Here is an 18,462-nt window from a genome sequence, read left to right as displayed (position 1 = left end):
GTTGTGGCAGTGTGTTGCTGTAGCAAAACAACAAGAAGGTGTCGCACCGGTCGCGGTCCTAACTCCAAAGCAGACACGTTCGCCGTGGCAAAAATGCGACGAAACGTTTCGGTTTTTGCAAATAGAGCAATTTTCGTGCCCGTCACGCAAATTGAGCCCCGCCCCGAAGCTTCGCGAAGTGGCTCGACGACGCACTCCACCGCCAAATGATTTGCATGAGCTCAGCAATCCCGGTCCCTTTGTTGCTGCCCAGCATAATGTGCATAACGCAGGAGAAGGGGGGATATAAATGGTAGACTGACTCTCCAATCAATAATGGAGCAGTAGTGTACAAGCAACTAAGAGTTGTAATGAAACCTAGCCAGCTCCGTCACTTCCTGCCGTTTGGACAGCTTGGATTGTGGTTAGCTGGAGCCTTACGCGAGCAAGAGACGTCGATGTTTCGTTGGTTTGGGCATGCTGCTACTGCTACGCCAAAAAAGCAGAACAGGTGTGACAATTGTATGTGTTTCAGGTTTTATGGCATTGTACGTCTGTACGCGACTAGACACGGCGGCCCTCCCCACTGACAAGCAAAGTCAACAACAGGCTGGGAAAGTCAACGAACAAATCAAACATAACGGACCGATGGAGAAACCAAACGAAACGCTTTTTCCAATGATCCAATTTGTGTCGTTACATTTTTCGATGATGTCATTCGCAAGTTTTGATGTCATCAGCATATTATGGTTGGCGTGGGACGCAATAAAGTAGAAGTAGGATAATTGATGACTTTGCAGGAATATTCATATTGATGGAATATTGTCTAGAATAGCTGCAACAAGCACGGTATGTGTGATTTAAAGCGTATCTAGGCAATATAAAGCATACGACGCTGGACACCTAAAGTTGTTAATGGATGTATTAAAGAGACCTTCAGTATGCTCACTGATCAATAATTAAACTCACTCAACGGGCCATAAATTCAACCATAATTAGCTCCTTCACCAGGCAAGCAGATTATTGCTGTCAAAATGCACGAGTAATAGTTTTTCAAGGCGCTGCTAATCTCATATCTTAATTAAAGACCTTGAAGCACGAAGCACTTGATCGACTTCACGATTCCAGCAGACAACAAATAGGAGGCGTTGGCGAGAACCTTTTCTGTACATTCGAAGCACTACAGAACCACGGATTATTGCCACTTAATAAGTTGTCTTCCTACTCAAAAACAGCCCCACTGGACGCCTGGAGGTCTCAAGGCCATAACGGACAAAGTATCTGAATGATGCCGACCGGGCTAGTGAAGGGGTTTGTGTAGGTTGGACAGTTTTGGACAGAAGCCGAAAAAAAACGCACGTATCGTATCGGGATGGGTTTATAGTTTATTAACCGAATAAATGATCGTTATGGTTGTGGTGTGGTCTTGACCTCAGTCACTACCACCTGCTTTTCTGTTTAGAGATCTGATGTCATTGCCCGTCGCATGCCCACTACATGGACTCTTCTTATGGATTTTTTTTCATGTTAATCAAACCTATCGTCCTATTTCATTGGATGGTTAACGTTTGTCACATGCGTTGAGCTCAAAGTGCCATATTTATTGTTATCATACATCTTCGTTGCTGAAGATATGCTGAAGAAATTACTAAAAAATAAATCCTATTGCTATCTTTCAGATAAATGAACTAACAACATGCTTTACGTGTAGACGACGCCTGACCGAAACTGAGAGCAGTGACAACAGCGTTAAGATCTTAGTCACAGATATATGGCATTAATGGCTGGCACGTATCTTTTCATTATACCATTTTCTACTCCCAAACACCTTAAAACCCCATTCTGAAGAGTAGCGGAAGAATTTCCAAAGAATTGCATCCCCATAACATTCAAACAACTCGATAACGTCTCTCGCCTTCAGTGCGAAGGATGGCCCAAAAGCAATGAAGTTAACTAAAACATTTTCCTGTCCCAATTTCTTCCACAATCCAAAGAGCATTTTTGACACTATAATGAAAACATTTCCATCCACTTTGTGTCAACGGGTGGGACGGAAAAAAATAAAGCAATTCCCATTACTGAGAATTCTCACATGGGCTTGGGGCAGCCACTGCCGCCAAGGAATGCCAACACTCCCACCAAAAACTTCTCAACAGGAGGGAAACAAACCCAATGCAACGGACAAACCCTTCCCGGGGTTGATTTCTCATGGAAAACGTGAAGAACGGCACATGGGAACATGAATGTGAAATACAAAAAAGAAGGTGTGACCTCTGATGTTCGACGATCCCCGGCCTGTCGTCTTCTCGTAGGAGTTGATTTTATCAGAACCCAACGATGAGAACATGAACAACACACCCCGTCCGCCTCTGCTTCGTTACTGACATTTGACCTTGCGTTTCTGTGTGTTCTGGTCTGAGTGCCGAAACAGCTCGGGAGCGTAGATCACTGAACTTGGCTGAACTTTGTCACCGATCAGCAAGAGCTCCAAATATTATGCTAATATATGCCACCCCTTTTCAAAACGCGGGTGTTACTGAACGATGACGCACAAGTGGTCCCATGGATGGAACATCTAGGATTTGCAGTGTATAAAATTTGTTTAGTGGTCGGTCGTGCGTTGAGTGCACGGGAGGAGTTTCTGGGAAGTTTTATCATCTGGTCGGTGGTCTGTTTCCCTTCTCGAAACGGGACGGGAACGGGATTTACTTCAAAGTTATGGCTATAAAAGGATTGGATAGTTTCGAAACGTATCATTTTGTCAAGTATCCATCCGTTAGAAACTGGCGTTAGAATGTCATTAGGATCGATTTTGTAACTTTCCAACGGTCGTCAGGCTCATTATCATTAGCATAGCGCGCAGCACACCGGGGTAGAGTAACGAAATGGTTTGCAAGACTCTTGCATAGCTTGGGAGGGAATGTTGTACACTGCAACTTTACATCATCTGCATAATGGATCAAACGAGGCGAGTGATTTTGACTGCACTTTACTACAGCCACCTTCGTTCCAGCCTCCGTCTAACCAGCAAGTGTGTATGAACATGGGTTTATTATTTGCATCCAGTCTCGTGTGTGCTTCGTCGTTCTGCGAGAAGGACTGCTTCTGCTGGTGCAACCCAAAACGTTGCGTTCAGAGTAAGGAGAGGCCGAAGGACAATGCATCATTTTGTACAGCACATTGTAAAGTCATAAAATTGTGCTCGCCCTCCTCCTTGATTAATGTGTTTCCACATACACGACGAGCAGAGAATTCTTCCACACATACATTACGCAAACACATAATGTTCTTTTTCTCTCCATCGCATCCATCACGTGCCCATATAAAGGCAACGTGGCAGCAGAATGTCAAACAACCCATCATAAAAATGGAATTTTCTCGTTGTTCTTCGGTGTTCATTAAACCCATGCAGCATTGCAGTATGTGAAGCACAATGCTGTTTGTTTCATATTTTGATTGCGTGCATTATGGGATGTGAATGGCCTCAAAATGCAGAGCAGATGCTGTTAACAACAGACGCTACTCAACATATGATTCTGATATTTTACTGCCACAGCACGTGCACATGCACGAGATGCACAATTGAAGGCAAATTTTGTAAACCCAATGATCAAGAGCATGGTGATTAAGTAGAGTAATCAGACTACAGGTTACAGGACGAATGTTGACCCATTTTACCGGAAAAAAACCCTGGGCTCTGCGTTTGTCAGTGAAAAGTCAAAACAAAAGTGTGAAAAGACATGAGATGGAAAGTTATACTTTGATAGGTTGGCACATAATAATAGCGTCTCAAGTTGGCATACAGCCACACCGTATCGTTACAAATGGCGTTTGCAGTCGAATTTATGCAACACAAATAGAAAGGCCCAATTCTTTCGGCACCAAACCTGCCACACTTACGGAACGGCGATTCAGTAGAAGGCACAAGACAACACAAAAATTCACCGACTTTCTCCCCAGGGCGTCAGCCGTCGCGCATCGACCAACCCTTTAAACAAATTAAGCCACAATTAATTTATGTAATCGAAAAACGTACGATACTGTTTGTGTTAAATTAATCGCACTTTTGCGTGGTGCGTATGTTTGCTTTTGGTAGCATTTTTTTAAAAATACTATTTTGCCGTCTTTCACACCCGCTGCACTGTGCTTGCATCACACATTTGCATCTGGTGTGGATCCATCATCACTTCCGCGGGGCAGTTGAGGTTTTGGAGGGACGCGGGGCAGCGTTTGAGGGAAGTGGACAAGAAAGGGGCATGTGCGCTGCACCGCATGTGCTTCCGCAATTCGTTTTCGGCGTACGTGAAGAAGTATGGGGAGGATGCAGTTTGCACATTACCACCGTCCACCGGGTTACATGTTTTTCGATGTTCCATTAACACACAAACATACCAGCAGTTTGATGCAAAGCTTCTCGCATTGATTTTTAAAGCTTAAAAATAGACCGTCAAAAGCATTACGCAAGAACCGGTGAATGAAAACATGATCGAACAGTGTAAATACAGATGGTACTACCGGAACAACAAATCACCATGCAGTTTGTTTGAAAATGAAGTAATATAAATTCTCTTTTTTGAAAATGGCGCGAACGAAAGGAGCCAAAGCCGAGCTTTAAATATATTTCAGGTTCCCTTCTCTCCCACTCGCTGCATTTTTCCATCCAATAGTGTGTTCCGGCAGCATGGAGCATTTGAAATATGACGTTGATAAAAATGCATGACCAGCAGCATGACCACTAAAGCTAGAGAAAAAAGAAGGGTTTTGGTAACCCGTTCTGCCGCAAGCAGCCTACACACGAATGGCCACAGAAAGGAGAGCACATGTTGATAAATGTGCGAATGGACGAAACGCGGAGGAAAAAAATAGCACACGAATTAACGCGTGTCAGATGACGCGCTCTACCCATCATCCTTCACGGAATCCAAATTTGACCACCCGTTACGCCACACTAGTAGGTAAGGTTGTGTTTAACTTTTTTTTTTGGTCCCTTTCCCTGGTTCTACGTCTTGTTCTCGTGTTGTTATTCTGGCACTACGCTAAGTTCTGTTGCTGTTGCTTCGTCAGCTTTCCACTTCCTCATTGAACAGTTTTTTGGGCCATGTTTTGCCACTCTGTTGCTATCAATTTCCTTCCGTAAATGAATCACTTTTTTGTCACACGAATTTAAAACGCTTTTTTTTTGCTGGCGCGCGTTCTTTTGAAGCAGAACCGCACACGTTTAAGTAATTCATCACATCGTGTGGCGCTGGGCAGTTAACTGTTGTTATGGACACTGATAAAGTGCTTTAATTTTGCAGGGCTTGATGGTGGTGCTGCCTGCCACTATATGCTATTGATGGTGCATTTATGGGATTTTTTACAGTTAAAACTTATAATACGATCACTTTAATTAATGCTTGATTCTTCACATTTTTTAGTTCAGTTGGACAATTGTTGAAGGTTTCCTTAATTAGTTTTAACTATTTCTAGTATTTTAGGAATAATTAAAGGCACCTTGATTCTAATTATTGTCGTATAGTAATACATTTTTTTGTGTATTTCCCATTATGAAGGTCATAAAGTTTCCCAGTTTTCTTCATAATTGGTTACAGCTTTAAGAAAAGAAGTGGTTATTTAGCATTAACACGACAATCTAATCCATGATGGAAACATTGAAGAAGACAAGACGGCAATTTCCCTTCTCTTCAAGAAAGAGACAACGAGCCGACACCATCCATACTACCAAGTCTTTCCGATTCGCGACCATCTGGTCAAGATTATTGCGTTGCGCGTAAATGGGTGCACGCTATTAAATTTGCTCCCTCGGCTATAAACAGCAAGAAGCTAAGATGATCCACCACCACCAATACTACCACAGCTCAGCCCTAAAAAGCCAGCGAAACATGGAACTGGCAAGTAGAAGGATAAAGTACAGTTAGCCGCGCTGTCGAAACCAGAACAACAGTTGGGGCCCTCCGGGGGTCGCCAAACCGCGAATGCGCTGCACAAATGTAAATGGGGCTGCTTGTGTGTGTGTGTGTTTCGCTGTGGAGATTATTTTTCATTTTTGACTCATTGCTTAACTTCCAGCATCTGAGACACACACACACACACACATATATAGGCGGGCAATGTTTCATGTGCAAACGAAATGTGCAACGGGTTCTGGGCTGGAAGACCCGCAGGAATTGATTGACTTCTTCCGTTCGTAGGGAGTTTATTCGAAGTTCTCTCTTTCGAAACAGTTCGGTGTGTGTGTGCGTGCGTGTGAGGGGATCGTATTTCTACGCAGCACCAAACAGAAACTAACACACACACACTAAAAGGGCCAGCGCAGAGTTCGCTTGAGCCATGGGTATGATTTCACCCGAAAGGTACACGATCACGGACCAGGAAGCAACGCGGGTTAAAATGATCTTTCCCCTCATTCTACAGTCTTCAAGATCGCGCGATCAGCTTACAGACGTTCGTTCTTTGATTCGCCCAATATTCGCCCCCCCCCCCCCACAATCCCCCTCTTACTGACTTTCTCCCGGCACATTGGCTTCCACCGGATTGACGCGCAAGAGACGGCCGCTCAGTGGCGATGCGTGCCTTCGCCTTTGGGGAGAGATTTGACTCTTTCTTTCTTGCCCATGCTTCTTCGGTTTGGTAATGAAAATGTAGCAGATCACATTCCCGTTAGCGTGGCGAGGAGGCTTACCGCCACCGACAGAGTGACCTTCTTCTTGCGTCTGGCTTTTTTTGTTGTTGTTGTTGATGTTGTAAAACCCTTTCTCAAACGCGATCGAGGTGCTTTTTCCCCTCGCTTGCGTGCCTTTTGCTTTCGATCCGCACCCCAACAACGCGTGGTAGCGATCGGGTTGGGGATTCCTCTCTGTCCCACACGCCACGCACTTGTGATGCTCTCTCCCTCACTCACCGCACTGTTCCATCTGACTGGACACAACACACCAGCTTCCCGGGGAGCAGCAGTTGGCCAGAAATTACGCCATCGGTAGAAGGTACTTCACGGCCACCCCCCCCCCCCCCCTGGGGACAGGCACAAGTAGCGGGGTGGCCGCGGCAGCACATCCGACTAATCGAGGCGGAAAACAAGTGAGCACCATTTAACAATACTGCACACAGAGCCCCCACATGGGACGCACACACCAACGAGTTAAACGACATTTCCTCTTGGGCATGCGTAACATGCGGGGTGAAAGGAGAGTTAATTCTTCGCTTAGTGATGATTCGCGATGAACGGATTGTTGTCCCCTTGTATATATCCCTTTCTCTCTCTCTCTGGATGTATGGCAACTAGAGGGTTTGTTTTTAGTGTTGCTTCTCTCACCCATTCCAGCACGCACAGAGGTGCGTCCTCGTCGTCGTCTTCGACCCAGTTCCCTGTGGTTGGGTTTTGCTGGGCGAACCAAAACCTGATTTAACTGTCTCCTTTGGGAAGAGGAGCGGAGATGAGACGACGGTGATGTACCCCATCGCTCAAGCACACCATGAATGCGCAGTGGGCAAGAATGTGGCTTTCTCATTCTCGTGGTTATTGCTGGGTGATCGTGTTTCTGGTGCCTGGTCTGGTCGATCCACAAGCTCTTGTAGGTTAGATCAGATTTCGAATCTGAAAGCTGTTTCGTGACCTCATTCTTGTGGCGTTTACAGTTTGTTGCGCTGAGTCTCCATTATGACTTTAGGCTCTCACTCTTAAGGCTGAGTGGGTGAGTATCAGAATGATACCTTCGGCAGTTCTTAACTCTCCGCCCGAATAGGTTAAGCGCGCAAAAGTAGGCCTCGTTTAGTCACACAATTTCTTGAACAATATTTACCACTCCTTCCGTCTTGTTTCTACCAGAAAAGTCAAGCTGCCAAGTTGTGCTGCAGACAACCGATTACCACAGCAATCAATATGCAGGTTTTTCTATTACTCAATTGCAGTCATACTACACACCATTGTGTGCTCGGTGGTGGTGCTCGCTCGGTCTGAAGTCTACGCGGAACCTTTACATTTTCGTCCAAACGCTTGCGCAATGGTCGGCTTTTTTTTGTTCGATTGCTCAGTTTGAAGGTGAGAAAATCGCAAACTAGGGGAGCGCACGGCTGATATTAACCAAAAGCAATCATTGCCATGATGCAATCAATCACATTAGATGAACCCAGCCCAACATAAACCCTTCGTACTCTTCCGCCGCGTCGGGGAAAATGCGGCTTCAGTGAAGGCAAACGTCAATCGAACACTTTCACCTGAACGATGACCGGCCGATCGGCGATCTGATCGATTATCGCTAACGATCTGTTGATACGACTGTATACTCAATGATATTATCTGATCCGTAGCTATTGCTATTGCAGAGTGGCTGTTTTGGAAACATTACAAATTACACACCTACTGCCGCTGCTATCTTCGCACCTCTTTGGTCTTGAACGAACAGATGCTGTTGCAGATTCCACCGTTTCCGCATCACAAATACCCGAACATGCATACACACAGGACGCACTCAACAAACACTATTTAGCGGTTCGATTTCGACCATTTTCACCAGCTTCTCTACAATGCTTTAAGAGAGCAATTTAACGCGATGGAAAATTCACCCCAGCTCCCAAAAGAAACAGCCTATGCCTGATGGTAAGATACGGCGAGGGAAGACGGAAAACGTCGTGAAAATTCGTTCGTAATCATCGTGTGCATTTTTTGCCGAAGCTCGCACGCACCGAGCCCATCCAAGCTGCGCTAGCGGGTTAACACACCACAAAACCGTCCGTCTGCCGTCTTTCCGTCTGGTGTGGAATAGTACCGCCGGCTTGGGAAAGAAAGACGCGCGAGGCGGACGGTGAGGAGTTCGCAGTTCGCACTCCCCCAAAACACTGTCCCGCCGAGCGGGGTGATGTGTCTTGTGTTAACGGCGAAGGCTGATGCGAGGCTGGCGAAAGAAAAACGCCCGCCCCAGCCCTGCGAGCTCAATCGAACTCCTGGGGGGAAGAGGTTTGCAACAAAATTAACGCTCAATATCGGATCGTTCCCCCTTGCAGAAGGCGAATTAACAGCACATGCACGTATACGGGCCGTCCGCGTGCGCTTTGCTTTGCTTTGGCGGCATTTTCCCAGCAACATTGTTACACAGCGCGTCACCGATCCGCGATCCCCGGTGTATCCATCGGGCCTTCCTATGTTTTGCTTTGCACACGCACCCCCGAAGCATATGTGCAGCAGGCGCGCGTGCGCGTGCAGCATTAATGTGTGTTATTTCATCGTGTGCACGAACTTCCACCTTTCTTCGCAGACAGCGGGATGGTGGTGGTTGTTGATTTACTACACGCCCCTGCCTAGTTGTGTGCACGTGCATTTCGTAAGTATGTTCTTCACTGCCGCCATCGAGCGGTAACAATTGCACTAATTTGCTGGTTTGGCTGGTAGCACCCGTCTGTTGGTTGTATAGATGTGACGAGATACTGACGAGGTACTTCCCTTTATTTATTTATTTAAAAAAATACACTCTTCTGCATGGATTTAAGCAGCAATTTTAAGTTCATTCCACGCTGAGAAAAATATCTTAACTTTAGAGGGAAGAATGGTCTTATGAAGATTTCCTATCAGGGTGCTCCAGGAAAATTATATTAAATTGCCAATTAAGTAAGAATCACTTTAAACCAACCTTATTTAAACTAATGGTTGCTGCTTAAACATAAGATAAATCTACAATAGCCCAAAACGCGCGTCCTTTTAGTTAGGATAAGGCTCGCGACATCAAAAACCCGATTTTGATTTACAATAATCCGGTGCATCATTCAATGAAGTTGATGCTGGTGAACGCCACGATGCAACTGTAAAGTAGGCGCATCAGCGCACGAAGCCTCCGAACGGTATCATCACTTTCACTGAAGGGATTAGCTTTACGATATCGAACATTAAGGGCACACCGATGTCGAAACGAAGATGAGCTCTCCGTAGGGCCGCCAGCATACGAAACGTGTTGTTATCAGCCTGTTTTAAATGCGTTTGTTTAGTGGTGGTTTCATTCGTATACGAGTTTATCGGGAGCATAATTAGATAGTCTTTGATGCATGGAAAACATCACATGGCAACATGAATAAATCATTTACAGCTTTAATGATTAATGTTTGTACCCTAATGATATTTATATTTTAGGTTGAATATGTTAAAATCAAACACTTGTAACGCTTTTAACGCCAGTGCTGGTTATGAATTCACAAGACTATTTCATCCTCATCCCTCCAAACTGTACTGTACGCTTTTATTCCAATTTAGATCATAGATTTTATCGCAAAAATAATTTTAAATTTATATTGCAACCCTGCGTCGGTACGGAGTTTACCGAGCGCGATTTAACTTCGGTAATCATTTAAACCTGTTGCACTGAAACACGACTCATCGCGGTTGCCAAACGGACCTTGATACACAAATGGGAATACAGTATGGGGAAACGAGTCACTGTTTCCGGACATGGGGCTTTTGCAATTTTAATCCCAGTGTTCTGCCTCTAGGCTGACAGTCGCTGCTGCTTATCACAAGAAACAGTTGTTTTGCCACAAAACAAACGCAAAAAGAAAAAAAATATAAATGAATGCAATCCAAGCGCAACCAGAACTCCGTCTGTCAGTCTACAACAGCACACACTAGCAGCGGTCAGGGCATGCTGATATTTCTTATCTTGCGGTGGGAAACAAAGGAAAGCTAACACACACATAACGAATACCGTTTGCCCGCTGCGCAGTTGCACTAGGAACGGCGTGAGTTGTCATGAGTCTAACGGGGAGATAACAACATAAATTTCACATTTAGTTTGGCCGGTGCAAGACACGATGGGACAATCGAAGCAGTATCAGATTTAACTAATATCCATTAAATCGTATCAATAAAACCAGTGCTTAAAAGGCAAGACTGCTCACTGTGCGGTCACTTTCCAATAAAATAAATAAAGCAATCGGGACCGGTGGGTGCAAGAGTTTCACCCGGGTAATGTCATCGCCATAAAGCGTTGATCGATTTTCAATTGACAAGTTGTTAACCGGTTCGGGGGCCATCAAGGATCAAATACCTTCAGCAGGCCACTCCTCCGGTCCGGGTAGCTCCGGGCTTCCTTTTGCAGACATGCACTCAGCCACGTGTCGGCCACTCGATCCGATCACCAAAGATGGAAAATTGCTAACACAAACAGACGCAGGGCGAAGAGGATTTCTCTCGGCAGCTTCCAACGCCAAGAAGTCCACGCGCCAAAGCCCGTGGACTATCGATCAAGATGGAACGAACCCGGGGCGCGCTGGACATTATTTCTGCTTCGCGAAGATGTCCATCGCACCGGGGACACGGGCAGACACGCAAGAGCAGATGGTACCGTGTGCGAGTGTGTGTGTGCGTGTGGTTGCAGTACACTTCACGACGTGACGTTCCATTGCCGGCAGCTCAGCGCGGGCGGTGGGCGATAATTGCTCTCTTGAAGGAGAAATTGAAAACACTGTTTAGAGAAGGATTTGCCTCTCTAAGCTCCCAACAGCCCAAGATGTTATGTTGGTATGTATAATACGTTTGCCAAACGCTAGTGGTGGTGGCTGCCGTTGCCGCAGTTCATTAGTCTTTTGTGGCTTTACACAGATTTTACTGCCGATAGATGGCCGTCAACCGTGATCAGATACTGTGGAATGCGCTGCAATGCGCCAGCGTTCGATGTCAATCGAATCGGACTCGGACAAGCAAACTGTCAAGTGCATCTCTACTGCACGAATGTTAAGTAAGATGAATGATGCTGCAATCGTATTTGCAGAAGCACACAAGTGTATTCCTTTGATTTGTGACGTGAAATGAACATGGAACAAAACAATTAAAGAATGGAGGAATGGTTAGTAATGATCTGCTAGCAAACAACTCAATATTTTGGCCTGATTTCGAGTCACTCAATTTCATAACATTACATTTCGTGTTCTGCTCTAACTTCAGTTAACATAATTAACTTTCGCAGAGGCAAAGAAAGTGATTTCTAATTCTCATTGGCCTTTCCTAATCTTAAAAATAAACCGTTTAAATCGCTACTTATTCATGGCAATTGTTTCACTATCTGATAAAGAGTGCCCCATAAATTCTACCAAAATGTCTCGTGGGCAAACGCGCCATAGCAAAGAAAGCTGCTGCAATTGGATACTATTAATTTATTCTCTGCCATTAAACACCAGTAACTACCAACGATACGCTACCGAAGCCTAATCATTTATTTGCATCTTCCATTCCTTCTGGCACTGGCCTTGGAAGCATCGTCGAACTACTGTCCAAAAGCTCCTCCTCCCTGAACCTTTTAGCGGCGATTAAAATTTTGTCCAAGCGGCGCTTCTAACGCCAGTGACCAACTTTTCGCACCAGAGCTTCACTGCCATCGCCATCGAGGATAAATTGTGCCGCAACATTTTCCCCAAACTCCCACTGCGATTCGCTTTCCTTGCGAGCCCAAAATCCACCGACAGTGAACGTTAACTCGCGGGGAAGTCGTCTTCGTTACACTACATTTGCTGCCATATGTGCGGACCCCGATCGGGAGGGAAAATCCGAACGCCGACATAAGGAAACGGAATTTTACACGCATCAAGTCGTCGTGGCTGGGGCATTGCATAGCTCTTATGCAGCCCCTGCACAACTGCTGTGCTGGTAAAATACAGGTCTAACAGACGCACGCACACCTAAAAATAGACGCACACAGACAGACAGACCTGGGATCTCGGCTGTGCGGAAAAACGGCGAAGCAACATTCATTAAGAAAAACTATCTTCATCTCCAGACAAGAGAGCGCTGGAGAGATGCCTGCGCGATCGACGGTTATGATGAGCGGGGTTGGCTTTTTCCTAACCAGTTTCCAGTTCCTATCTTCTTCTCCACATACACACACACACCCAAAGGGGGTTTGCACCCTGATCGGTGCCGTCATCGGGAGTGTGTCTGCAGATGCGTGCTGAAGCGGTTTGAAAACGGCAAATGTTGGAAGCATCAGCGCCAACAGCAGATGGGCTCTTCCATCAGCGCACGATGGGTGTAACAATTTTCCAACCCAAACACCACTTCTCTTCCTCCTACGCGGCACCGCTTAGTATCGCCCCGTTCGCTCACACACACTCGCCAGAAGTGGCCTACCCACTCAAATGTATGCTCAACTATTCACACCACTGTTTGCCTCCTGCTGATTTTGGTTTCCACCGTAGCAAACCCGCCGCCACGCGTCTTTGGGGTGCTTTGGTTTTCCTTTCCACGGAGGCCACCAACTACATCCGAGCGATGGCTTTTCCATCGGCGGCACCAACCGTTTTGTGCTGTGCCACGTTCGCGAAAACCGGCAGTGAGAATGGTGAAAATTTCACTTTGGCTGTACGATTTGGCGTGCAAAATCTCAAATCACTTGCAGCAAATGTATTTGTGTGCAAGACAGAGAGTGAGCTTGAGTGCGTTTACGGGCACACACCGGGAAGCAAAAATGGTAACCAGACCCCGGCGCTTATCAGGAAAGGAAAGGGGCACGGCGCAAAACGATGGGAGGTTATGTTTGCCAGCGTCTCACACACATGCACGTGATCGCGCAGCGAGAGAGTGCTGAAAAGCCATCCAATCACCCAAGTGCAATGGGGGATGATGAAGCTGCAGCGAGGGGAAGGAGAGGAGCAGTTGAGCTCTTGAAAGCGCTGTTTGCAAAACGAGCAGAAATATTTACCATTAGAAACGTTTGTTTGAGGAGAAAATGAGAGCGATAGCAGCGAACGCTTCTGCTTCTTGTTGACACAACAATCCATAGCTATTGGCAAAATATTGTATAGAAACCTGCGCGGAAAAAGGCACAACCTTCGGATAGGGTGTGTGTGTGTGTGTTTGGGTGTGCGAATTTTACGTTTGTTTATATTTACTAGATGCGAAATTATTAATGATAAGAGAAAATTAAACAGTTGCACAAGGTTAAACGATAAACCCGTTGCCTATTCGGCTGTTAATCACACTGGAATTCAGGACATGTTTAAACGCAAACCATTAGATTGCTTTCAAGCTTGAAATAAATTAGACCACATCATCTTCTTCTTCTTCTTTGGCTCAACAACCGATGCCGGTCAAGGCCTGCCAACACACTTGTGGGGTTGGCTTTCAGTGACTTATTGATTTCCCCCCATAGCAGGATAGTCAGTCCTACATATGGCGGCACGGTCTATTTGGGGCTTGAACCCATGACGGGCATGTTGTTAAGTCGTACGAGTTGACGACTGTACCATGAGACCGGCTTCACATTCACATTCAGACCACATCATATTCACTATTAATTATTACACCTTTTTTTGACAATTGAAACATGCGCGCCAAAAATGCTTGTAATATTCATTTGCCTTTGCATTAACCCACAATTTAAAGGGCTTGTCGCTAGGCTTTTGACTGTCTTAGCTGTGTTAACAACTCCTTCCCACAACGCATCATTCGCTTGCCCAAAACTCTAACGACCAGCAACTTTTTGGGCTGCTTTTTCCACCGATAAATTTGCTCATAAATCGCTACTAATTGGATTTCAAAAACGGGGCGATAGCCAAAAAGTATAACTTACCTTATTATTACTTCTACTAGTCTTGTTTCTCATGCTCGATTTGCCATTGATCACGATGTAGGCGTTGGCGAATTCACCGTTGCACGGCGATGGCGGACCGGCGGCCCACGCATCATCCGGATCGGTCGACGTTTCCAGGGTTAGGTCGCCCAACACCACGAAACCGGACTCGCCAGGCTGTAAGAGGAAGGAAGAAAGTAGACAAAAACCGAAGAAAAAAAACACATTAGTATTTTTCCCAAAGCACGAAGGGATTCTTTCCGAAAATTTTATTTTATTTTTTGCTGAACAAGAATCCGAATAAAAGTGTGTGAGTTCGCCCTCCTGACTTGACAACAAATCACACTGTCCAACATCCGAGCAGGGCGGAGTGTGCTGATCGAGTGCTCGGGGTGCGCGAAACAAAGTAAAGGTGAAAGAAAAACCTTGCGGCAAACAACCCGCGAGTAAATTAGAAATTCTACCAAAAGTTATCAAACAGCAATTAGCGCGGACCCGTGCGAATAAAATTGAGGTCACGGGTGTGGTTTGGGGGCACACGCCACTGGCTCCCTACGTCCCATTCCAACTCCCTATAATCCCAAACAGTTTATCCATTTGGGCGATCCCTGTCAGATCGTGTTGTTTTCGTGGAACATGCGCCCGGAAATGGTTCCAGAATCGCCTTTTAACGCTTTCAAAGACATGGGGCGGGAAGCTTTTTCGCCCTCTCGAACTGTTTCGTGCGTTTTCGTGTCGTTGCTTCCGGTCATTGGGAATGATTCGCACATTTTAATGGAACGCTTCTTTATTTTTTGATGAGGGGGAGGGGGGTAGCTGTCACACGAACCCGGGAATGCGCATTTTTGTGAAGCGAAAAATAAAAGGAAAAATAAAGACTTTTAATTAAAATGAAATTAAATTGCTAGAGCCAAGGTACAGCGGGCTTGGATACGAGGTTGAGAGGGATAGAGATAGCAAGATAAAGAGCAAAAAGTGAAAAAATGATGACACTGTGCCGTTAAAATAAAGATAGCACTCATCAAAACATCTTAATTGACAAAACTAATGAACTGAAGCACAGGAAAGGAGAAGTGGTAAATTGTCAAAATTCATTTCGATTCGAACAACTGCCCTGAAGCTGCTACATTTAATCTATCATCTTCTCGCTAATGACGGAGAGTAGAGATCAGTTCGATCTTACCCGTAAACCGGAAGCCAACATTGCAAAGCCTTGAGAGGCCACCCCACAGTACCAATATACAAATCGTTCACTTCTTTCCGAATTCAATACTGCGCAAAGAATGGTGATTTTTGAATTGAATCATCAAACCATTGAAGGTTATTTGTGTAATACGGACGGCAGCGGCTTCATAACATCTCCTTCGGTTTGCATTGGCCTAAAGAAGAAACGGTTCCTCATATACTCGCGGGCAATTGCGAGAATAATTATCAATCTAATTATGCCATCGAGATGGAGAGAGAGAGAGAGAGAGATACAATCGGTAAAGAAGCGAGTGAGTATTGCTTTAATTGAGACGACATTCAGGGTTTTGTTGGCTTTACGGATACAGCGTAAAATCTCTTTAAAAAGACACACGCCATGTTTGAGTAAGAAGAAACATCGCAATCGAACCGGAACACTTGTACACAAAAAAAAGGAACTGTACCAGAATTTAACACGAACGTAACGACGAACGTAACCAAACGTAATAAGCGGTACAAATGTACAAATGATTACAATGACCGTGTTCAATGGAAGTGTAACTGGGTAGTGCGTACACGACACTATATCCAGTGGGGCAACGACGCGAAAACTTTACAGTCCTCCTCCATTGTACGAGTGCGATGAAACGAGTTTATTATCATTTTTATGACCCTAGAACGGGAACGTCATAAAACTGGGGTGATTTCAATGCATACATTCCACCACCCTCGAAACGTATATTCACACCGATTCGATCAATTTGAAGTTTGGAAACGCGACAAGCGACGAACAAACATTGGACAGAATCGATCGAGGCACAAACGCTCCTCGGCCATATTTGTCCAACATGCGTGCACAGCAACAACACATCATCAACACATTTTGGAGTTGCGAATATGTGTATACATATACACCCGACTTGGGCGTAAGTGAAAGCGCGGTGTTGTTGTGAAGGTTTCCCCGCCTTATGCATTGGATGGCGCAATGGAGCAATTAATATTCATTGGCGTAAAACTTCCATTCCAACTAATGGTACGACGCGTGCGAGTGCGGCAGCATTTCCTATGACACCTTCAATTTTAGGCAGAAGACGAACAAAACTACGCCTCACCCGTTCGTTTGTGCAAGTAGTATGTGATCGATCGATTCGTGCTCCGATGCATTCCATCGCGTAACCCTGTTAACCTTTCTTTTAAGTTTTTGCCACTACACCAACCAAGTAAAGCGACACTAACTGTGGTCACTTCGGCAGTGCTACGTTTCTGCTACATTCCAACGAATGGAAAACGAAGTGCGTCCAATGTGTTGGGGTGCGTCTATTTCTTTTGCCCTACAACAAATCGTCTCACGTGACACTATTTCTGTCTGGAAATGGCTTCCCTCCTGCGTTCGGGTGTATTCTATTCTGGTTTTGCTGTGGTTGCCGCCTTGAACGCCACGTTCTGGACCACAACTGGGACACATACAAATTGGATGTTGCAAAGACGCAAATTGTAGCTGGCACGCGATCGGATCCCCTTTGGAGCACGAGGATTTTGGACGGTTCCACCACTTGAAGCTTTGCTAGGCTCCTTCAGAGCTAGCTATTAGGTCGCGCAAGCACGCACGAGTGGAAGATGAAATCGTCCGAATGAGATTGCAGTGCAATAAAGCCCCCATACGGACGTAAGCAATGAGTTAAATATGGCGAGGATAAGGAAACGTGGGCGAACCGCTAGCTGCCCTTGCCAATTGAGCGATGTACTTTTGCATTGCCTTTTTCTTGTTTCCCTTTTGCACGCGTAGTGGAGCGACCGGTCACACAAACGGACGTGACTAATGGATGCCGCGCGCGCGCGCCCATCTTGTATGTTCGGCTGTGAAGAACCCAGCCCCTGTGGGACATCTCTCGCTTGGTATCAAATGGTGCGAAAGTGTCCGATAGCGCATAATAAATAGCCTAGACGCGAATAGGGATGAGAGTATTGCCGTATTGTCTCAATGTAGAGAGAGAATCGGCAGGAAGATGGCGCATCCTCTGCTGTAGCAAGAAGTGAGTGGTGCACGATAATGTAAACTAATGGATTCCGTGATTGTCGGTTGATTGTTTTCTGTACGGTTGGTTTTTCTGCACAAGCTCTGATTACAACTTATGGTTCAGAGTTATCGGTTATCGCTTGAAACAGTGCATTTGTTTATGAGATCCGGTACGAAGGACTAATTTTGATTCTTAAAATTTTAAATAATGCGCCCTCTACTCGTACACACACAATGGAATGTGTGGGTCGTCAAGCAGAGGTCGTTGACATGGTAGCGGTAGCGGTACTCAATCCAATTCCGGCTAAACGTCAAACCGGATGACGAATCTGTATCTTTCCCTCTAATCACCTCAAATGGAAGTGGCAAAATGCCGACCTCGAATTTGTTTTGCGTGTTTTCCATGTGCTTTGTGGGGCCTGATCGTGGCGGCGACACATTTAACAAGATCTGCACGAATACGATAAGCCGCCCCTGGGGGGGAGTGTAGAAAAGCCCTCGCGATCACGTAGATGTCATTGTCCTCTCTCGCGCTCAGTCGATCGCGGATCAGCGTGCGTTGTGAGTACCTGATCATTAGCGTGTCGCGTTGTGGACCCCAGGCAGGTTACATGGGTGGATGATGATGGGGACGATAGGCAAACCGGGAAGAGCAATGTCAACGAACATACCCTTCTTCTCCGTCGTTCTGACTAAGCGGTACAAAGGTTGCCAAAGGCAGTGCCGTCCGTTATTACA

At 45.7% G+C, this 18,462-nt stretch overlaps 1 protein-coding gene across 9 annotated transcripts in view; it reads right to left on the bottom strand.

The window, feature by feature from the left end:
• Positions 1-18,462, bottom strand: part of LOC121588540 (putative mediator of RNA polymerase II transcription subunit 26) — a 66,049-nt gene that overhangs the window by 16,845 nt on the left and 30,742 nt on the right. For all 9 annotated transcript variants that reach the window (XR_006004185.1, XR_006004186.1, XM_041906596.1 and 6 more), the window contains exon 5: positions 14,523-14,699. Coding sequence is in view for 7 of the 9 variants with exons in the window: in XM_041906596.1 (XP_041762530.1) it covers positions 14,523-14,699 (177 nt within the window). In the remaining 2 variants the exon portion in view is untranslated. The remainder of the gene's footprint in view (positions 1-14,522; positions 14,700-18,462) is intronic.

Source organism: Anopheles merus, chromosome 2R, assembly GCF_017562075.2.
Source record: "Anopheles merus strain MAF chromosome 2R, AmerM5.1, whole genome shotgun sequence".
NCBI lineage: Eukaryota > Metazoa > Arthropoda > Insecta > Diptera > Culicidae > Anopheles > Anopheles merus.
This window is presented reverse-complemented; position numbering and strand designations above follow the sequence as displayed.